Raw genomic sequence first — 24,543 nt, 5'->3', positions numbered from 1 at the left:
CATAAAAGTAAACTTATAAATTTGTCATTTTTTGAAATTAAATTATCGTTATTTCAAACACGAAACTCTAATTGCTTTCTAGTTGATTTTAAAACGTGATGCAATAAAAACAAATAAAGTCTATAGAAAATTCGATTGAAGAAACTCTTTTAAAAAGCTTGCGCTAACGATGAGCAAAATCTTATTCTGATTGTGATGTAAACATTACTAATAAATCAATATTAAAATATGGAAGTCCATAGTATATGGAATTCATTAAAAGAAGAGAACTGGTGAATAAGGATCTTGAATCAAGAGTAATTCATTTAATCAATTTATTTAATGTAAAGGCAATGAAGTTCAAGAGCAAGCAATTATCATTTTGGGCCAATGCTCCAAAACAGTCTGCCCCCACGTATTCTCAACTTGAATTTGAAAAGAATTCCTCACAGTTTGTTGAGCCCACCAATGAGCGTTCTGTTATTGATGATCAAGAAAGTGCATTAACTTTGAGTTTATTGACCACGAAAAATTAAAATAATACAAGAACAGTGGCTCAAAATCGACTCAATTCTGATATTGCAGCTTTAAATTGTGAAGTTGATGGACTGAAGACTAGAAAGAGAAGTGGATTCATTGCTAAAGCTGAAGAGGATGATTTGAAAAAGAAAAAGAAGAAACTAGCTCATCTATGTAAAGAACTGGCCAAAAAAAAAGTATGATCAAGCTCAGCAGAAGAAAACTAGAGAACTTAAAAAAGCCAGAATGGAGAAAATCTACTTGGAGCATCCAGAAGTCAACGAAAAACTAAAAATCAGAAAGAAACCTGGTCGACCGTCATTAGAAGTAGATCAACATCTTCTTTTGAAGGCGATTATGGATATTGCTCTTCATGGTTCGTCCGCTGATGAAAGACGTCGATCAGAGGTTCTTATGGTAATAATAACTTAGCTATGTTTGTTAATATTGTATTTGTTAGAATTTTACTCTTAGTTAGAACTTGCACTATTGTAAATATCCTTGAAATGTTAACAACTAATTTCAAAATTTGATTTGAATATAATTTACGAAATAAATCCCGTTTTCTGTAAAAAAAGTTAATTATATCCAAATATATTTCTTTATTATTTAGAGCTCTCAACGAATTGACGTCCGAGATGAACAAAATTGGATTTGCAATCAGCAAGAGCACCCTCTATACTCGTCTACTTCCGAGAAGTTACGGAACATTAGAAGGCAAAAGGCACGTCAAAACAGTCTCTGTTAGATTGATCAGTCCTCAGAATGAATCTCATTTAAAACATGTTGACGGACTCTTTTGCAGTTCAACTATAAAATATGTGGAAGAAGTTTGTTCTATTTTAGGGCCAGATGAAGTGTGTTTAATTAGCCAAGACGAGAAGGCTAGAGTGCCAAATGGAATCACAGCAGCCAAAAAATAGGCGCCGTTGTTGATGCATTTAAATAACCGGGTAACTCTTCCAGACTGGGTCGTGACTGCTAAACACAAGCTTATAACATCTGTATACGCAGGAATTACGATCAAAAAAGATGGTCTCGGAAAAACAGATGCTGTTACTTATTCTGGACCTACCTACATTGCTGTTCGTTCAGAAAAACACGCATCCTCGACCGCCTTCGCTCATGGATTTGACTTTCAGCGGCTCTTGGATATCAAAGAATTCGACTCTACTACCAAAGATCCTCAAACTAATATGGTTAAGAATATCGTTGTGTTTAGTGTCGTTGGAGGACCCGACAAAAATTTCAGATACCAGAAAGGAATTGAAATCGGGATTCACCATTTCTTGAAGAATAACCTTGACGCTCTTTTCATCATGACAAACGTTCCAGGTTGCAGTGCATTCAACAGAGCTGAGCGACGAATGGCACCTCTAAGTAAAGAATTATCTGGGGTGATTCTTCCGCACGAAAATTACGGAACTCATCTTGATTCTCAAGGTAATTACATTGACAAAAGTTAATTTGTAAAAATATTAATATAATTTTTAACCTATAATTACCAACATATCTTTTTAAATCAGGCAGGACAATAGATGAAAATTTAGAAAAACAGAACTTTGGTTTTGCTGGACAGGCTTTGGCTGATATTTGATCTGATCTACTAATTGACGGTTATCCAACCATTGAAGAGTATATTGATCCAGACAAATCAGAGCTAGAGTCAAGGAGCCTTTTATTAAAAGATGAACGTTGGATTGCCGATCATCTTTGTATAAGACAACATTTTACTCAAATTGTGAAATGCGAAAATCGTTCTTGTTGTCGTACTATTAGAAGCTCTTACTTTACTCTAATTAGAGAATTATTTCTTCCGCCACCTGTCCCTGTCAACCAAACGAGAGACGGGCTCAAAGCAGTAGATGTCTCAGAAGGAGCAAAAGAATTGTTTCCATCATCCATCTTAATGCTCATCGCATCGGGTAAGTACGACATTGAAAGTATTCTTCCTCGTACTGCCAAAGAATTTCCAATTTTGCCGTATGATGCATTTTGTCCCATCAATTCAGTCTAGCCTAGCTGATAGAGTCTGTAAAAATTGCAATATCTACTTTGTTTCTCAAGCTATGTCGAAAAAGCACGCATCTATCTATTCTTCTGCTATAACACTCCCTCTAATCAAAAGGGTCCAACCTATTCGTATCGCTGCCAAGCGTCAAGCAGAATTTTCGGCAGTCATCGGCTTGCAGAGGAGTTCGGAAACTGCTGAATGGCTAGATGAAAATGAAGTTGACGCAATGAATTTGATTGTACCTCAAGAATACGATATCCTTTTGAGCGCGGAGAGCATTCTATTGTTTCAATCGATGATCACTTCAACAAACCACGGGAAGATTATATTAAAGATATATAATACTATTTGCTTAGTTGATTATTTAATGAGATATCGACTATTATATAGTATAATTTGATGAAATCTACTATTATATAAATGTATAATTTAGTCTGAAAAAAATCAATGGTTTTTAAGCATTTTTATAGTTTTTTGGGAGTATATAAAACTGATATCATATATAACGGGGGGTTGGCCAAAAATTGACAGAGTTTGACAAAGGGGGGAGGGGGAGTCGAAAAATTGAGAAAAAACACTGACATCATTTATGGATGACCCCTAAGGGGTTAGTGTTTTTCGGTTTGTGTTAAAGGTGTTTGTTAAAATGTTGCGCATTTTAAGGGGTTTTATTTGAAAACACTTTAAAAAAAAGCAAGCATAAACAATAAATTTTCATATTTCTTCTCATTATTTCAATATATAATGTCAATGGACTAACATAAACTTTGAAGAAATTTAAACGTTGTAGAGTTGTCTTGCTGCTCTTATACTTTATTTTTATATGATTTTTTACATTTTTATCAATATTTGAAAAATAAAATATTGCCATTTTTTGTCGTATAATTAATATACTGAGCTGAAAAATCACATTAGGGAAAAAGTTATATCAGTTTAAAGTGTTGGGAAAAAAAAAAGGCTTTTGAAGTAATTTTCCCTTTTGACCTTTAAGTTTTTGAACATATTTAGTTCGACAATAATCAACATGTGTATGCATACGTGCGTGTATATATGTGCGTATGTATATATACATATATATATATATATATATATATATATATATATATATATATATATATATATATATATATATATATATATATATATATATATATATACATATATATATAAATATATATATATATATACATATATATATATATACATGTATATATATATACATGTATATATATATATATATATATATATATATATATATATATATTATATATATATATATATATATATGTATATATATATATATATATGTACATATATCTACATGTATATGTGTGTATGTATATGTATATATGTCTATGTGCGTGTGTGCTGTTATGTAAAAATACAAGAGTATCTAGGAGACAAAAATAATATTTTTTCTTTTTTTTAGTTTCAGTAAAAGAAGCAACAATTGTTATTATTGAGAGATTAAGACATGATCCAAGCTTCACATCAAAATTTACCTTTGATAAAATAAAAACACTTTTAGAGATGTCTTTCACATATTTTTTTATATGAATACAACATTTATGAACTTGAAGACTCTGGAACTATTGCTTTAGGACTTAAGGTAGTAGTTAAGGAATGTTTTTTACATTTTCATGAAAACAATGCTAGTACACAAGCGATTTCCTGTCATATTAATGTTAAGTCCTTTTAAAGATATGTCGAACACTCACATTCACGTTTTAACTGTACTGAGATGCAAAAAAAAAGTTTAGAATTTCTGAATAACCAATATAAAAATATTCAGTACACCATGGAAATTGCATATGAAAATAACTTGTTAAACTTTATTGACATAACTTTGATTAGCAATATAACGGGTAAGTACGATATTGAACTTGATAACGAGGCTATCAATACTCCCTTGAAATATTGTATTAAAAACAATTTAAAATAAAGCGTAATATCTATAGAAGAACTTTTTTTTACTTATATTGAATAACACTTTAATTATATACCAATAAACTCCTTAAAGATGTTTTTTAATGTTTAACACTTTTCTTATGATTTTATACTTTCTAGAAAAAGTTAAAAAAAGCACTATAAAAAGGTAAAAAATTTTGGAATTTATTTGCATAGTTTATTTTTGTTTTACAAATCATATACCCATATTTTTTTTACATTGTGAAAAAGGGAATGATTTAAATTACTTGGAAAAAAAAAGCTGAAAAATAAACATTGTTTTGAAAAAAAAAAATTAAAATTTAACAGTTCGCATTGGCAATAGGAAAAAAATCAATGTTACTTGGAGCCCATTTTGTGTGCTAAATTTGATTGTTAAATTTTCCTTTTTTTTTTTTTTCTCATTAATTTTAATATTTTTACCCATAAAATATGCATTGCTAGTTTCCTATGTAATGCAAGTGGGTATATATCCATATCGTACTTTTCATAATCTGGCGTTTCAACTTAAAAGACGCTAATACCTTACAGCGTAAATTATTCAAACAAGCGTAAATTATGATTAAATTATTTAATTTTACTTTTTCACAAATGGTTTATTTAAGTGTACCAGGATACACCAAAATGAATTATTCGTGACCTACTCTTAAATAAATCATTCGTGAACAAAACTTTAACAAGTCGTTTACGAATGGAGACTTGTTAAAATTCAAGGCTACTTAACATGTAAAGCTACAATATTTATAGAAAAAAGTTAGGAATAGAAGTTTAATTATTTGTAAAATACTCTTTATGTTAAGTTTCTTATAATTTTTATAATTTATTATAACTAAAAAGTTAATAATTAGAAATATTTAGCGTATTTGTTGTTAAAAAGAAAAGAATGACGTTTGCATAATGAAACAAGTCAGCGTACCATTTAAGAGGAACACATTTTCGGATTTTAGATAGATCTATTATGCTTTGTCTGCTCTTATTTATAGGATTGTAAGTATACGCTACCTCGTTTTCTCTCCATTAATGACCTTTTTGTTTAAATAAAAGTTTATTTTATGCTCGTGAAGAAAAAGTGCATCGAGAACATTCAACTTAATAAGTTTTATGTTTTGTTTTTTGCAACATTTACAATGACAACATAGACGACTACATAGACAACATAGAAGACAATTTCATACTTCATTTTTAGGTGGAATTTCCATAGAACTTAACGTATTCTAACACTTTAGGAAATTTTATATTTATCTTCAATACCAAAAACAGATAAAGCTTATAATTATTAAGTTTTGTATTTTTCGTATATATTAAGAGCACTATCTGTTTCACGTCTTTTTTCGGGTGTTTTAAATTTTTTTAAATTGTAATAAAAGTTTTAATAAAGAATAGTATAGTGCAAATATGAATCAAAAGTTTGAAGCTAAACAATTAAACGTGCGTAGTTGCTTTGGCTCGTAAAGAATTTTTAGCCAAACGGAAAAAGCACTAGGTATTCTTTAAAAATTCTCTTTTTTTTTTAATTTTTTTGTCAAACTAACTCTACAATATTTTATCTACATAAACTCTACAATATTTTATCTAAACAAATTCTACAATATTTTATCTAAACAAACTCTACAATATTAATAATAGGCGGGGAGATAAATTTATATGTAATCTAAAATAAGAATTTTTTTATTTTTTTATTTTATTGTTCTTTATTTTACATTTATTGTTTATCTTCATAAAATATATAAAAAAGAAAAAAATACAAATGAGTTGGATAGAACAGAGCATAATGTGACAGTTTTGCCTGAAGCCTTCTATCTCAGCTAAAAAAACATTTTTAAAGTTTTTTTTTTATTAAAGATTTTAAACTATTGGGCTTCATTATTGTCGAAAAAATTTTTTTTTAAATACCAAAATGCATTAAAAGTATCAAAATGCGTTGGTAAGTTTGCAAAAAACAAAATTTGCGTCATTTCTTAGGCAACACAACGACAAAAGATTTTTCTTGATTTATTCCTAAATTTCTTTACTTATAAAATGTTTGTAATTTTACAGACTTCTTTTCTAAAATTGAACTTTTTGAATAGTATTAATTTCAGTAAAATCACTTTTGTGGGACATATCGAGACAACAAATTCATAATTGACTATATTACTACTATTTTATGATACTGTTTACAGATTGATAATTTTATTTTAATCAAAAATATCATTTTCCGTATTTAGAAAAGCCGTATTATTAATAAATTCAAAGAAATTAATATTTTTATAACTTAACTTTAATTATTAATAGTGTTTAATGTAAATAACGATGGTAAGAAATTATAAAAGAAAGATCAATCGTTCAAAATTGATCGCAATGCAGTTTTAGCTGCGAGTAAAGGGAACTTAGAAAAAGAAAAGCATCTGATACATCATTTTAAATTTGCTCTACATTAACATATCGCTATTAAGGCGACTCATCAAAAATGTTGCCAAATAGTTTCAGGATATTTTTTGTGTGATTTATGTGATCCATAATATTTTTTGTTTAATTTTAAATTTAGTAGTAGTTACCAATTTAATAATTTTATTTTATATATAAGAATCTAGGTGATGACATCTATCATACATTAGTACATCAGGACCCCTTTTGGCCTCCTCAGTTTGAAACCTCAAACTAAAAGTTCTAGATGATGTAGTTTTCAAGCTTTTAACACAAAAATCTTTTTAATCGTAAACAAACTAATTTTTCTTTACTAAACTAAACTCTTTTTTTTTACATTAATAAAAACCTTTTGCATACATAAATACATATTATAATTCTTCTCTTCCACAAATCATCTTTTTACACCATGTTCACGTAAAATTAACACAATACAACAATTCACAAAAATGTACATTAAAATTCGCCAAAACATAACAAAAATACTTATAAAAAAACTATTAAACTTAAGTCACATAGTCGTCAAAGCATTTTCCATAGCTTTTGACAATAACATTAAAAGTGCTACATAAAAAAAATTTTCACGAGATTTAAGTGAACAAAAATCTAAAATGGTTCTATATTAATATATTATGTGTCTTCTTCAGTTTTCTAAAGCAAAATCAACGATTGGATATCATTTATCAGAGCTAGAACCAGCTTTTTTTGGTCTTTGAAATAGCTAACTTCCAGACATGGAGCAAACGCCAAACATTTATATGTTTATACTTATGTCAAATAAAGATGCTTTGCAAAAAATTGCGATGATTGGAGGCTGGGAACAAAAAAGGCCCAAATTGTGTGCCCCTCCTGCCCCAAACGTGAGAGCAATAAGTTGATAATATATTTTTTGTACTGTTCTCAACTAGACTTATATTCATCGATAAATTTTAAGTTTCATTGTGTAATCTTTTAGCGTTCAAAAATAATGACCATATAAAATTTATAACCCCCTCAAATTGAGGGGGGTTTAAACTTTATATGGTCATAATTTTTAAAAGCTAAAAAATTTTACTATAAAATTTAAAATTTATCGATGAATATTAGTCTAGTTGAGAACAGTACAAAAAATATTTCATTAACTTGTTGCTCTCACGTTTAAGGCAGGATGGGCACAAAATTTGGGGCTTTTTTGTTCCCAGCCTCCAATCATCGCAATTTTTTGCAAAGCGTCTTTATTTGACATAAGTATAAATATATAAATGTTTGGAGTTTGCTTCATGTCTGAAAGTTAGCTATCTCAAAGACCAAAAAAAGCTGGCTCCGGCTCTGTTTATATTAAAAAGCCTAACATCTGCTGCGCTCAGCTGAGCTCCGAAAATTTGGTTATAAATTTTTATCGATAAATGTTAGTGTAATTTAAAGTTAATTTCATTTGCGGCCCACTGCTTGTGTAAAAGTAAGTGTTAAAAAAAGGTTGTGCATTTTAAGGGATTTAATTGAAAAACACTTTGAAAAAAGCAATCATAAAAATTAATTTTTTATACTTTTTCTTCTTATTTCGATATATGATTTCATTAAACTAATATATACTGTTAAGAAATTAAAATGTTTTAAAATTGTTTACTGGCCTCATATTTCCTTTTAATATGATTTTTTCATTTTCACCAATATTTGAAAGATAAAATATTGCGATTTTCAAGGTAAAATTAATATACTGAGCTCAAAAATCATATAAGAAAAAAATTATGTCAGCTTTAGAGTGCTGGAGGGTCTCTAGTTTACATTTATAAAAAAAAATTACTCCAACATAGACGTTGATTTTGATGGGTTTTGCTTACCTCTGGCCCACTGTGGAGTGGTTTGAGCGCTTGTTTTATAAGCATGAAGTTCAGAGTTCGAAGCGAGCTCTGGACGTATTTAGCGCTATTAGTTAGAAAGGAACGTGAACTTCTTATCTAAATGCTCTTTCGCGGTGCTCTGTAATTAGACCGTATGGTCTTCTTGGGGCACCTAAAACAAAAATAAAAAAAAGTTCTTTATTAATTAAAAAATGACGTGATTTATTTTAAATTATCAGCTACATTTTTGACCAGACTGGCTCACCTGTTTGTGTTTAAATGGAAAAAAAATTTTCACCTGAATGGGAGATTATTGAAATCAGTCAAAATCTCAGTTATCCAGTCTAGCCCATTTGTCATGTAAACAATTTTAATTTTTATTAAAAATATATAATATTTACATTAAGTAATAATCATGGCGAGGTCTCGTTTAAGTAAGCCAGCTCGGCTAACCGGGCTAGCCCGCCTCACACAGTGGTTTTCATTTTTAGTTTTTTAACGATAAAACAATAACGAAAAAAGATTTCGGTTTAGTTTTTTTTTCTATTTATTAGATAAATACATAATACAAAATTTAAAAAAAATTTACGGTGTATGTTTGGCACAAACCAACACCTTTGTAATTGAAAGATGACCAGATTCCTATCGAGCCTCCTCCACTTTGTTTAGTCGGTCTAATGTACCTGGCGCAATACTTTTCGTGAGTCATTCTTTTGACTGTTATGTTAGATTTGCGAATGATAAGCTCAAATTTACTTTCATCACTCCGTTAATGTTTTTCCATTGTTCTATTGTCCAATACCTTCTTTCACGACACCATTTTAGTCTCTTTTGTTTACCATATGGACGTAGGAGCGGTTTCTTCAAAGCAGAGTAAACTTCAATCGTGTATTTGATAAGTATTCGGAAGACTGTGCTTTGAGAAATAGATGTATTTCGCGTTGTATTGAATTCTGTGGTCAATTCTTTGTAATTAATTTTGGATTAGCTCTGGCAGCTCTAAAAAGGGCACTATTGTCCTTTCTGGTGGTTAACAAGGGTCTACCTGGCCTCGTTTTCTCGCTGGCACCACCAGTAAGAAGAAAGTTTTTCTTCGTTGTCCGAACGCATTTCTCAGAAACTCCAATTAACCTGGCGATTTCTCTAATACTTTTGGTTCCTTCTTTGATGTGAGCAATATTTTATCGTCTTTCACCTTGAGTGATACGTCTTTTGCCCATTTTTTGCGTCTTTTTAGTGCAAAACTAACTTAACTTTTGTTTATTTATTAAACAATGATTAACTAGTTCCAGGTAAGCCATATTTATAACGGGTGACAACTAAAAATCCGAAATGAGAAGAAATGTTAATTTTGATGAAATAATTTATTCATAACAATTTTATATGGCTGATATATAATTGATGACAACTTAAAATATACAATAAAATTAATGGTTTTCCACAAACGGTCCTTTATCCGCTACTCTGCGCAACTTTGTTTTAATGTTCACTCAAATATTCTAGCAGCATCGCACTGGCTAATGCCATCTTTGTTGTTAAATCGAGTTTTTAACTTCTTCAACTTTTTCGTGGTCATTATTGTGGGCTTTCGTCCGGATCCTTGCTTTCTTTCAACAGTACCACGTTTTAAAATATCGCAAATTGTACTTTTCGACATACCTTCTTTCAAAAAATGTTCTACCGTAAACATTTTGTAAACATTTTTATGGCGTTCATAAAAATGTACAACACGTTCTCGAAAAAGCTTCTCTTTAGACGACATTTTCTGACAACTAAATTGACAATTGTCAAACAAAAACTATGTAAAGTTATTACTTGAATCATACACTACTTGATAATATAACGAAGTGGCAAAGTTAATCAACTGAACATGACTTGCGCACAATTTCTTTTTGTCAAAATCAAACTTATCAATTAACTTTTTTGTGTTAATTGGTATACAATGAGTAATAAACATCCTGTAGAAAATATTAAGGTACTCTATAATAGAGTTTCACTTCCTCTATTAAATTATATATCAAACATAGCGGTAGCACTTTTATTTTATTTTTATTTTAAGTATTTTCTTGCATATATGTAAAAAAAAATGAGTGCGTCTAAATTTATGAAAACCACTGTACAAACAATCCCTAAGATGATATGCCCAGTAAGCATGGTAACATTTATGTTTATTATGCTTTTTGAAACATAATCAAAAAGCATTTTTAAAACTTACAGAACGACAATATCTAAAAACATTAAATAAAAAGTTTTTAAAAAATATTCTCCTAAACCCAATATCAATTGTTTAAAAATGCACCACACGTTTTTTAAACGCTTTTTAAATGTTCAAAAGAATTATTTTTTTAGATCGAATGTTGTTTGAGAAAAGTTAACAGTATTTAAACTCATAAGTATTGATCAGTTTTAAAAAGTTTCAAAATTGTATGTTTATTATAAACAGCTTTTAATATTAGTAATTATTAAAATAAAGCAAACAATAAATAATGAAATGAATTTTTTTCAAATATTGCAAATGCAAGTTAAGTTATACTTTTTATTTTTAACAAAAAAAATTATTCGATATCAATTTTTATCTACTGTTATCAATATCAATTGTTTCTTTTTCTGTTTCAATATCGATTGTTTCTTTTTCTGTTTCAATATCAATTGTTTCTTTTTATTACATTCATCGGTGCTGCCTACATTTTTGCGTTTAAAGGAAAATGGAAATCCAAAAGGGAATAGTTTGCAAGAAAATTAAAGCATTTTAAAATTTATTGATGATGGGTTTTTAAGTGTTTTTCAGTATCTTCACAAATATTTAAAAACATAATAGTAACTGTTCAAAAGGTTGAAAATTTTTTATTTAGTATTAAGAGATGAAGAGTATGACCACACCATAAAAATCAAATTTAAGGGATGAAGAGTATGACCACACCATAAGAATTAATTTTTCTGATAATTGATAATATTTTATCAAGGTGGTGGGGGGGGGGGGGGGAAATGAAAACTGCTTGACCACAAGTTAGTTTTAGTTATTGTACATATCAAATGGCCATATTCGACCCACGCTAAACCATATATGATTAAATGTAACAATCAGCTTCTACTTATGTATCAATCAGCTTCCAGTTATTTATAAATCAGCTTCCAGTTATGTAACAATCAGCTTCCACTTATGTATCAATCAGCTTCCAGTTATGTATCAATCAGCTTCCAGTTATGAATCAATCAGCTTCCAGTTATGTATCAATCAGCTTTCAGTTATGTATAAAACATTTTGAAGTATTACAGTTATACTCATCCAACAAAACTCATATTGAAATTTCATTTTCATATAAAAGATATAATTGTTTATATAGTGAAACACATTTTTTTTATTTTTTTTTATTTTGATCAGACATTTATTTCCAATTCTAAAGGCAAATTCATGATCATACCAATCACCTGTTAATCAATATTTATCCAGTCTTTATTGTTTTCTTGTTATTGACAATTTTTTTTTTGAAATTAAAAATAATATTTTATAACACACTGGTAAAATGCGGAATGCAAAAACTTCCTAATTCTAACCATATCTCTGCCTAAGGTACCAAACTCTATTTCCGCATTTTCAAATGAGGTAGTTTATAACTACCTCAGCAAAGTTCATTTCTTAGAAACCATATTTCTTGTTTTTTCTAATAAGGGCTCGTATTTGTAGTTATATTGTTAATATAAAATGCATTTTTTTAAATTGTTTTTTCCTATAGTTTTATATTGTTAAGCATCTACACAACAAATTTATAACTACATGAATAAAAGTAATAATATAAACTTTTTAAAACAAAAAGTATTAAAATAAAAAATAAATAGATCATGTTTTATTTATATTTACCCACCATTTTATAAATTTTTTAAAACTATTCTATAGTTTCGCCTTTTTAATAAATTTTTTGTAAAATGCAAAAAATAAATTTTAGTTGTACCCATTAGTTACATTTTTAGTTTATTTGAATTTAGTTTTAATACGGTTTTACTTGAAATTTTGTTTTTAAAATTTTAGTTTGTCGTATGTTAAAGGTGGAATCCCTGTTCCTGATGAGCGTTATAAAGTTTTTATTGTAGGTGGTGATATTAATAGATACTCTATAGATCTCTCTCGAAAAACTTTTACTGATGAAGAAGATGGTAACACCAGCAACCTTCAGCTACAATGGATGTTTACTAATAATCAGTTGGTTCCTGACTCATACTGGATTGTTTTGAAAAGATCTAAAAGTAAAGATGAGTTAATTTTTTATCTTGATCGATCTGTTTGGAGCAATAAAAACTATTATTTCAATCTAAAAGCAATTGATAAAGATGGTAACTCGGCAATAAAGTTTTACAATTTTACTTTAATATCGCCTCCTCAAGAACCGATTTACAAAAGACTTCTTATATTGGAGTCAAATACATCGGAAATATTTCAGAAAACGAATGTTGAAATATTGTTTTATATTCAAGAGCAAAAACTTTTTCCGTATTCTCAATTATACCTTCAAGGAATACCATTAATTGGGAGTTTTATGACTGAATATCTAAATATTACGAAAGAAGATGACATAACAACTATTGCTTTATTATGGAGTTCGTCAATTTTTGTTTTAAATTTTTGTAGTATAACAAAAATCATAAATTTTAGATCAAAAACTGTTAAAGATTTTAATGCCAAATATAATCAATATTTTTATCCAGAATTTAAAGTGAGAAATTCTACAGAATATTTCAGTACTTTTTGCGCCTACCTTTCTAGTGATGCTCCTAAAGTTTCTGACGTTTTACTTAATCCGATACAAGTTGATCTAGGAGTTTACTTTTCTTACCTTATTCCATCAGACTTATTTTTTGCCCCTGAAACTGGTAAACTGATGAGTTTATCATTTGAACTTCGCACAAGCAGCGGAGAAAAACTTCCACCATCTTATTGGGTATTATTGAACAAAAATGTTTTAACTAATGAACTGACATTAGAAGGTTTTATATCCGTCTACCTTGCTATTCAGCAGAACAACTTTACTTTTCAGTTGGTTGCAAGTACACCACTGTTGGAAGAAAGTTACAGGATTTTAACAATTAATACAAATTCCTTTCAAAAACTAGAAGAAAACTTTGTAGCTTTGTTTAATGGTTTATTGACATCTTCAATTTTGTATTCTAGATTTGTTAATAAATTCATAGCAGTTTTATCTAATTACTTATCATTTAATTCTTCAGTTATCATATTTAATGTAGATTTCTCTTCTGACCAGGTTAATGTGAAATGGTCATTAAATGAATTTACTTTAAAAGTTTGTGATTTTATCAACTTAGAACTGCTAAAATCAAAAACTGTTGATGAAAGCGGGTTACCACTTAGTATGTTAAAAAATATTTTTATTGAAAACATGAACTATTCCATTGCTAATGTAACTTTTATAGCAAAACTGGCATGTTATATTGATAAAAACGGCCCAGTGCGTAATGAAGCTTTCCATACGTATATAATTAGAAGTGTTTTTCACTTTACTTTTTTGTTGCCAAACGCAACTTTTGTAGATGCAAAAGACGGATACATGAATAATTTGACATTAGAATTTTTACTTCCTAATGGTGATAATGTGCCAATAAACAACTGGGTTCAATTATTACGGTCAAAAGATAAAGACAGTTTGATTGGTTTTTTAACTTTAGAAACAATAAGTAAAAAAAATTGGTCTTTTACCCTCAAAGCTACGGATAGCGATGGTAATTATGCAACTAAATCCTATAACTTTTTACTAGAACTAGATCGCTTCATTACGAATTATTTGATCTCGATAACACTCCAGACATCTTTAGCTGAATTTATTACTATGAATGACGTTCAACTTGTTTTTTTCATTCTAGAACATAAGTTTTCATCATACTCTATTCTTCAGAAGCAAGGAATTAGTGGTATGGACATGTTTGTAGTACTTGAATTAAATGTCTCAAGAGAAATAAGCAAACTTATTACGGTAAGACTATTATGGAGCTCTAAAATCTTTAGTTCTTCCTCTTGCGAAGTAAACAAAATTGTTCGTTACAGAACAAAAGTGTTTGAAGATTTTAAAGACATATACACAAATTTTTTTTTACCACAGTTTACTTTATTGAGTAACATAGAGTATTTTGTTGATAGCTGCAGTTATTTATCTTCAAATCCTCCGATAGTTATGAATACTTCGTTTACTAAAGTTGATGTCATTTTTGGGTTACCGTTTTCAGTAAATATACCAAATGATATTTTTAGGCCGCCAGATGATGGAAGTGGTATGAACCTAACTGTATACTTAAAAAGCGATGATGGTAAAATGTTGCCTGACACCTACTGGGTTAGCTTAAATGGCAATAGTTTTTCTAAAAATTTAAGATTAGTTGGATATCCCTTGTACGATTCAATTGCAATGCAAAAAACATTCAACTTTCAGTTAGTAGCTTATACGTCATTACTGATTAATGCAAGTAGATCTTTTGCACTAAACGTTATTAACCTTTTCAAAATACAAGAGAACTTTGTAGTAACATTGTCAATTTTAACACATAACATAACTTCCTATTTTACATTTATTAACAACTTATTATCAGCCGTCTCAAGTTATTTAATATATCCAGTGGAGTCTGTATTAATACTGGACACAAATTATTTTTCAAAAAACTTGGTAATAAGGTGGACTCTTAAAGAGTATACAACATCAGAATGTAACTTCCGAGAACTAAACTTCATTATAAGTAAACTTATATATGAAAATGGAGAACCAAATGTAAACTTTTCAAGTTCTCTTAACAAAATATTTTATAACTTATCTTCTGTTACCATAGAAAAAATTAATGCTTGTAATACTAATAAAAATGGCCCAGCTCCTGATGAACCGGAAATGAACATCACTTTAACAAATACACAATATAGATTCAATTTGCTCCTGAAGCGAACTACATTTGTTGACTCAAATGATGGCGACATGAGTAACCTTGATATAAACCTGTTTCTAGAAAATGACGAACCAGTCCCATTGAACTATTGGGTTCAAATTGATAGAAATAATGGAACCGATTACTTAATTGGATATATCGACTGGAATTTATTTAATAAACAAGTGAGGAAAGTATTCTTAAGAGCAACTGATAGTGATGGAAATTATGCAAATAAACTTTACAACTTTTATTTTGATTCTCTGCCAAATCAAGCTACTTACAAAATGCTTCTTACACTCCACTCAAACTCCCAAAGTTTTATTGAGAAATCTGATGTACAAATTCTTTTCTACATACAAGAAATAAAACTCTTAAACTACTCTATAATAAACGTGCAAGGAATGACAAAAGTTGATTCTTTTATGACGGAGGAATTTAAAGTTTTGCGTAATAGCGATGCAATAACAATCACATTGTTATGGAGCTATACTGGTTTTATATCATTGTATTGTCATTTAGATAAAATTTTGCAGTTTAGGGAGAAAAATCATGGTAAATATTACACAATGTATTACAACATGTTTTTTCCTGAATTCAATATGACAAGAAATAGGGAGATATTTTCTGGTGCGTGCAGTTATTTATCAGCTGATCCACCAGTGCTGGGAACTCAACAATTTGACAACATTGAAATTGATTCAGGAACCTCATTTTCAGTTGCTATTCCGTATGATGTATTCAGATCACCATTGAGTGGAAGTACCATGTTGCTTAAATTAGAACTTCGGAAAAATAGAGAACGTTCAACATTACCTTGGATTGAATTGAACGGAAACATATATCAAAACGGAGTAAGAGTGGAAGGATATATGCCTTATGAATTATCTCTTAATCAATCCGTATTTGCTTTTGAGCTTGTTGCAATTACTCCATTACTAGAAGAAATTTTTAGCTTGTTTAATATTTCCATTACTGATTCTAGGAATTTACAGCTAAATTTTGTTGTAACATTTGCGTGTCAGCAACACGTTGGAAACTATATTTTTGTTTCAAACTTTATTTCAAAGTTATCAAGCTATTTAGGAGTTCGACTATTGTCTATTATTGTGATAAAACTTGCAAACACATCATCTTCTACTAATATTCAGTGGACGCTGTTATCATTAACAAGCTCTTATTGTGACGATGAGTTGGTTCAGTCTATAACCTTGAAACTGAAGAACAATGATGCCACTTTAAATCCTAATTTAATTTTTGCGTTAACTAAAATGAATTTTTTAATTATAAATATTACGATTAGTTTAGAGTTTGTGTGCAATATTGATTCCAAGCCTCCCATACCAGATAATAAAACGGAAGATATTCTTATTGAAAGTAACATGTATCGTTTCAGGATAGATTTACCAGTGACAACATTTATTGATGCAAAAGATGGAAATATGAATGACTTAAAAATTGAATTTTATACAGATAACAGTTCAACAGTTGCAACGAACAACTGGGTACAACTACAGAAAACGTACAACAGTTATGCCTTTATTGGTTACGTGAACATTTTAGTCTTAAAATCAAGCATTTGGACATATTATGTAAAAGCAACAGACAGCGCTGGAAATGTGGCCTTAAAAAGATATAATTTTATTATGATTGGTAAACAAATGCAAGCAAATTATAAAAAAAATTTGACAATCCACTCGTTTGCACCGATGTTTTTTAAGAAGTCAAATATTGAAATTCTTTTTTACATTCAAGAACAGAAACTTTATCCCTATTCTTTGCAACAAAACCAGGGACTTCCTGATATAAATGCAATAATAACCGAAACGCTAGAAGTTACTCATACTGATTCACTAATCTCAATACATTTAGTTTGGACTTCAGATATTTTTATTTCAAAAATATGTGATATTAAGGGTCTTGCTAACTTTAGATCAAAAACTTTAGGGAACTTTGAACATTTATACAAAAATTCTTTTTTACCAGAAATGATTTTTGTAAGTGAAACTGAGGAATTTCTCAATGCCTGTAAATTTTTAACAAACAAACCACCTTTAATAGGTCCTTCAACCGTTTCAAATATTACAGTAAAGTTTGGAGAATTTTTTTCTGAAATTCTACCTAATAATTTTTTCACTCCACCATCTTTGGAAACAAGTTTGTCAATATACTTGCGAGATGAAGAAGGAAAAGCTCTTCCTAGTTATAACTGGATTTCATTGAGCAGCACAAACTTATTTGGTTTAAGAATAGAAGGTTATGCATCAGTTGAATTTGCAATTAAAAAAACTAACTTTACATTTAGGCTGGTTGCTGCGACGCCATTACAAGTGGAAGCGTACCGTTTTCTAAACATTATTATCAAAGGTTACAAACCTGTTCAACAAAATTTTATTGTTAGCTTTAAAATACTAGCGACTTTTATTTCACTACCAGCATTTATCAATCAGTTTGTGTTATCGATGTCAGATTACTTATCATACTCCCCCTCTTCGATGTTAATAATTAGTTCGGAAACAGTTTTTTCATTGACAAACATCAAATGGACAATGGTTCAGTTTACAAATGCGTATTGTGACAGTTCATTAACTTCACTAATTACACAAAAACTACTTGATCTGAGTGGTCAAGTCAATCCTGATTTGATTAATTTTTTATCTACCAAAAACATCGTGCTTCTTTCAAACGATATTTTATCATCAGATAGTTGCACCATTGACACTGACGGCCCCATCCCTGATCAGCCATTTCAAGAATATAATTTCAACAGCAGTGTAAATCGTTTTTCAATTATTTTACCTCTTTCAACATTTATTGATAAAAAAGATGGAGTCATGAATAAGCTGTTAGTTGAACTTGCAACAGAAAATGGACTTTCTGTTTTTGCAGACAATTGGATTGAACTTGTTCAATCAGGAAGTAGCTTTCGTTTAAATGGTTATATTAGCAACAAAACCTATTCTAAATCTCAATGGACGTACTTACTAAAAGCAACTGATAGTGATAAAAATGTTGGTATTAAAAAGTATAAATTTAATTTATTATCGTCATTTAATGCTCCTCACTATAAAAGAAGTTTAACTCTGCGTTCATTTTCCTCAGTTATTACAAGTAATAACGATGTTTCTGTTTTATTTTTTATTCAAGAAAAAAAATTGATTCCTTTTTCGCTAGGACAAAATCAAGGAATTTTAGATGTTGATTTTTTAATAACAGAAAATCTATTGGTGATAAGGTCAGAGAGCTATATAACTATCAAATTGGTGTGGAGTTCAACATTATTTTTATCTGATCAATGTTTTCTTCAAGGAATTTTAAATTTGAGGTCTAAAACTATAGGAGAATATAGCTATGTTTACAGTAAAATGTATCAGCCAGAGTTTATGTTAGTCGAAGAAAATGAGTTATTTTCAGGAGCTTGTAGTCATTTGACTTTTGATCCTCCTTTAATCGGCTTAGGAATATTAAATTTAATTGAACTAAAGTTTGGAGAGTTTTTTTCTGTAGCTCTTCCTAATAACTTGTTTACTTCTCCTTCAGCTAAAATAAGCCTTTCAGTATATTTGCGCGATAAAAACGGAAACAATTTACCTGAATACTACTGGATAACTTTGAGCAGCACAAGTTTGTTACCAGGTCTTAGATTAGAGGGTTATGTATCAAGTATGATAGCTTCTGAAAATACTAGTTACACATTTAGATTAGTTGCTGTGACTTCATTACTGGTGGATGCTTACCGGTTTTTAAATGTTAAAATCCAGGGGTACAATCATGTAAAAGAAAACGTTGTAATCACCTTTACATTATTATTATCAATTAGATCTCTTCCAAATTTTATCAACATGTTTGTTAGCACACTATCGAGATACCTCTCTTATTCTCCTACATCGTTGCTAATAATAAAGTATAATACAACTGTATCACAAACAAGTATTTATTGGACCTTACTTGAGCTCACTAGTACAGAATGTGACACGTCCTCAGTATCAGTACTAAAACTCAAACTACTTGATACAAATAATAAAATCAGAACGGATTTAATATTTGCTTTAACAAGCATAAACGCAAATCTTAAATCAATTGATTTTTCACTCGCAGACAGTTGCTCAATTGATAGAAAAGGACCTATTCCAGATCAGAAATTACAAGAGTATACTTTTAATAACAATATTTATCGCTTTTCTATCCCCTTGCCGGAATTTACTTTTGTAGACGAAAAAGATGGAGGTATAAGTAAGTTAGTTCTTGAACTTATTACAGAAAATGGATATAGAGTCCCTAGCGACAACTGGATTGATTTAGTTTATTTAGAGAATAAGTATTTTTTAAATGGCTTTATTAGCAGGAAAAGCTATGCCAAGTCACAATGGTTGTATTTCCTAAAAGCTACAGATAGTGATAATAATATAGGAATAAAAAACTATATTTTCAACTTGGTACCACCACCTCAGGTTCCTTTTTATAAACGAAGTTTAACCCTTCAATCCTTTGCCTCGGCAATAATCGGTATGAAAGATGTATCTGTTCTGTTTTTTATTCAAGAAAAAAAGCTAATTCCTTATTCAAAAAGACAAAACCAAGGTATTCTTGACATGGATTCATTAGTTACTGATAGCTTTCAAATTTTAAGGTCAAAAAACTATATAATAATCAATTTGGTATGGAGTTCAAGTCTGTTTATATCTACTCAATGTTTTCTGCAGCGAATTATAAGTTTTAGATCTAAAACAGTAGGAGAATACCAAACTGTATATAATCAGATGTTCCAACCGGAGTTTATTTTTGTAGAAGAGAAGGAATCATTTTATGATGTCTGCAGTAATTTGTCGGTTGATCCACCTTTACTCGTAGGTGAAATTTTAAACGTAGTTGCCGTAAAGTTTGGCGAGTACTTTTCCATAAATCTTCCAAATGAATTATTTATTTCGCCTTCAGTAGGAACTAGTTTGGAATTATACTTACGTGACGCAAATGGAAATTCTTTACCAGATAAATATTGGATTGCCCTGACTATTTCACCTAATCTTAGAATAGAGGGATACGCAACCAATATGGTAGCTACGCAAAACACTAGTTATACTTTTAGATTGGTTGCTGTTACTTCTTTACAAGTAGAAGCATATCGTCTTTTAAATGTTGTTATTCAAGGGTATAAACCTATTCAACAAAACATTTTGATCACTTTTACTATATTGTCGCCAAAAAACTTTTCGCCAGCATTTATTAACCAGTTTGTCTTGGGGATTTCAAATTATATTTCATACCTTCCTTCATCGATACTTTTAATTAGTTATGAAACAAGTTTCTTGGTTTCAAAACTTCTTTGGACATTGGTTGAGTTTACAAATTCAAACTGCGACGTTTCTTCAACAGCATCAGTTAAACTGAAATTAATTGATGTAAATGGTGATGTAAATCCCGATTTAACGCGTTTTTTAGCTAACATAAATATTGTTTTAAAATCTGCGGTTGTTTTATACTCAGATGTTTGTGCTATTGATAAAAATGAACCTGTTCCAGATCAACTATCACAAGAATTTACTTTCAGCAGCAATGTTTATCGCTTTTCAGTTTTTGTGCCTGATTCAACTTTTGTAGACGAGAAAGATGGAGGTATGAACAACTTAGGAGTTGAACTTACTAATGAAGACGGAACTTCTGTTTCCCTTAACAGTTGGATTGATCTAGTTCATTCAGGAAGTAACTTCCGTTTAAATGGGTATATAAATAGCATATGCTATGTAAAACACCAATGGATTTATTTCTTAAAAGCAACTGACAGTAACAAAAACTTTGGTGTTAAAAAGTACATATTCAACATTAAATCGCCACCTGCAGCTCCCAACTATAAACGTAGTTTAACATTACGATCTTTTTTTTCAAATATAATTAGTATGAGTGATGTATCAATTTTATTTTTTATTCAGGAGAAAAAATTGGCTCCATATTTTTTGGCTCAAAATCAGGAAAATGGTATTTTAGAGGTTGAGTCTATAATAACAGATAGTTTGCTTGTCACAAGATCGACTAAATATGTTACTGTAAAATTGGTATGGAGCTTAACACAATTTGTGTCTACACAATGCTCTCTGCAAAGAATTATAAATTTAAGATCTAAAACTGTTGGGTTGTACAGCACTGTGTACAATCGTATGTATCAAAACGAGTTTCTATTACTAGAAGATAAAGAAACCTTTGAGCTTTCATGTAGTACTTTGTCAACCAATCCACCCTTGGTTGGTCCAGCATCTTTGAATGTTATTGAAGTAAAATTTGGAGAATTCTTTTCCGTACTGCTTCCAAATAACTTGTTTACTTCTCCATCAATTGGAACAAGTTTATCAGTATATTTGCGAGATGAAAATGGAAATGTATTACCTGACCTTTATTGGGTAACTTTGAGTTCTAACGGATTAATAGGTTTAAAAATAGAAGGTTATGCATCTAACGCAATAGCGTTGCAAAAAACTAGTTACTCGTTTAGGCTTATTGCTGTATCTTCACTGCAAGTAGAAGCATACCGTTTGATTGACATTAAGATCCAAGGCTACAAACCCATTCAAGAAAACTTTGTAATTACTTTCACTATACTGTCAACAACAAAATCTTTTATTTCGTTTATCAACCAGTTTGTGTCAGAAATGTCTAAGTATTTATCGTATACTCCTTCGTCAATTCTTTTAATCAGCCATGAAACAAACTTTTCTTTGACAACTATTAAATGGACAATTTTTGATTTTACAAATGCAAATTGCAACAGCTCTTCTGCTTCTTTAATCACATTACAAATTCTTAAAAATGTGAACGGTGAAGTTAATCAAAAATTGGTTAGCGTTCTAGCTAATATAAATGTTTTCCTAATATCAGCTAAAATATCATCCTCTTATATTTGCTCTATTATTCGCAACGGTCCTGTTCCAGATCAAATGTTGCAAGAATACACTTTTACAAACGATGTATATCGATTTTCTCTTAGTTTACCACTTTCAACCTTCATAGATGATAAAGACGGAGACATGAGCAAACTGTTTGTCGAATTTACCACAGAAAGTGGACAATCTGTTTCTGTTGAAAGTTGGATAGAACTCGTTCAATCAGAGAGTAGTTTTCGGTTAATTGGATATATTAACAGCAAAAGCTATGCAAGAACACAATGGGTATATTGTTTAAAAGCAACCGATAGTGATAAAAACATTGGAATTAAAAAGTATATATTCAACTTGTTATTGCCACCACCAAGCCCTTACTATAAAAGAATTTTAACACTGCATTCAACTTCTTCGGTTATGTTGAGTATGAAAGATGTATCAATTTTATTTTTTATTCAAGAAAAAAAATTATTACCATATTCAATAAAACAAAGCCAAGGCATTTTAGAATTAGATTCTTTAATTACTGAGAGTCTCCAGGTTATAAGATCATCCGAGAATATTAAAGTTAATTTGGTTTGGAGCTCAACTATATTTGTATCTGATCAATGCTCTTTGCCAAAAATTGTAAGCTTTAGATCAAAAACAATAGGTGTATATAGAGCCATTTATGGTCAAATGTTTGAACCAGAATTTAGTTTTGTTGAAGAAAATGAGTCGTTTCTGGCATAATAATTATAAATGTATATTTTTTAAAAACACATTAAAGTTAAATAATAATAAACCAAAAGTGTTTTACAAGTGGTATGCAATCCGAATTTAGTTCTATAAAAAACACTATTCATTAGTGTGCTTTTTCATCAACGATCTAGTATTACATTGTTAAAATACAGTGTTTCGATTAAGACGGAATAACGCTGAAGCAATTGTTTTGAACGCTATAGTGTGAGTATAAATATTTAACATGTTAAACAGAAAGGTGTTTTGTTGTTTTCTATTAGTATGGTTATAATACTTTAAATAACTTGCGTATTTTCAGTATTTTGTTTATAATTCACTCCTGTTTATTCGTACACGGTGATCAAGCTAGAAAAACATATAGAAGTGACATATGTGGTTGTATGATAGCATGAGAAATAAGTTTAATTTGTTACGAAGAAGAATACTTGACACATTATCTACTTTGAAAATCAAATGGAGTTAGTTTTAACTCTATGTGTGAAATAAGTTATTTGGTTTATGCAAAGACTTTTTAAAAGTTTTAACTAATAAAATAATTGTGGCTTTAACAATTTTGTACATTTGTGAACATACTGTTATAAAAAGAAAAAAAGAAAATTATACGTTTGTTGCAGTTACAGTTTTTAAAATGCTTTCATTTCTTAACAATTGTGACATTTATTGTTTTTAGGCTTTCATATGCATTATTAAATGTCATTTATTGAGATAGCTTTCAAATTAGGCTCTTTACTTCGATGCAGAATTTTGAAAAGATGAAAATTCGTTTACGGTACTTTTCGGGGTATTAAATACTTTCTGAAAACGGTGGCTAAATTTTTCAAAATTTTTGTTTTTGTTTTGTAATTTATAAATTTTATAGAGTCAAAAATAACCATAATTGTCTTTATTATGTATATTTGTATGTTTGGAGTAATAGGTATTGATTTTAGAATGTTTTTGAACGCTGTGAAAATAAAAAAATTTGAAAGTTGTCATTTTGAATAACAAAAATATATATATATATAAATATATACAAATTCAACAATGGAGAAGTAGGTACATAATTGAGCAGTGTGTTTAGAATGTTAAAGCCTTTTACGGAAATGGGCGTTCAAATCAAAATTCATTTTTTCCACATTAAAGAGTTGTGCGCAAAATTTAGCAATCCGGGTCTGTAGAAAATGTATAACTACATGAGCATGCTCACCCAGTTCGATTTGCGAAAAACATTGATCTTGTTTGCAATAGCTTGGCAAAAAAGTCGTCAACCTTGACTTGTTGTTGTGTTCAACAATTGAACATCACTGATGCAAAAATTGAATAAAGATTTAAATTTACACGCTTACAAGGTTCA

General features: G+C 29.7%; 1 protein-coding gene across 1 annotated transcript; it reads left to right on the top strand.

Annotated features, from left to right (window-relative positions):
• The first annotated feature begins 5,116 nt into the window (after positions 1–5,116).
• LOC105845485 (uncharacterized) lies at positions 5,117–24,082 on the top strand. The gene is made up of 2 exons (XM_065810259.1): positions 5,117–5,446; positions 12,713–24,082. Exons 1-2 carry the CDS (start codon positions 5,418–5,420, stop codon positions 23,199–23,201), a joined length of 10,518 nt encoding a protein of 3,505 aa, XP_065666331.1. The 5' UTR covers positions 5,117–5,417; the 3' UTR covers positions 23,202–24,082.
• The last annotated feature ends 461 nt before the right edge of the window (positions 24,083–24,543 follow it).

The sequence above is a fragment of the Hydra vulgaris genome, chromosome 11 (genome assembly GCF_038396675.1).
Source record: "Hydra vulgaris chromosome 11, alternate assembly HydraT2T_AEP".
Lineage (NCBI taxonomy): Eukaryota > Metazoa > Cnidaria > Hydrozoa > Anthoathecata > Hydridae > Hydra > Hydra vulgaris.
This window is presented reverse-complemented; position numbering and strand designations above follow the sequence as displayed.

Coding starts and splice junctions, on each gene's coding strand:
- LOC105845485 (XM_065810259.1), top strand. CDS start 5,418: ATGCTTTGTCTGCTCTTATTTATAGGATT. Junction 5,447..12,712: donor CTGCTCTTATTTATAGGATT/GTAAGTATACGC, acceptor TTAAAATTTTAG/TTTGTCGTATGTTAAAGGTG.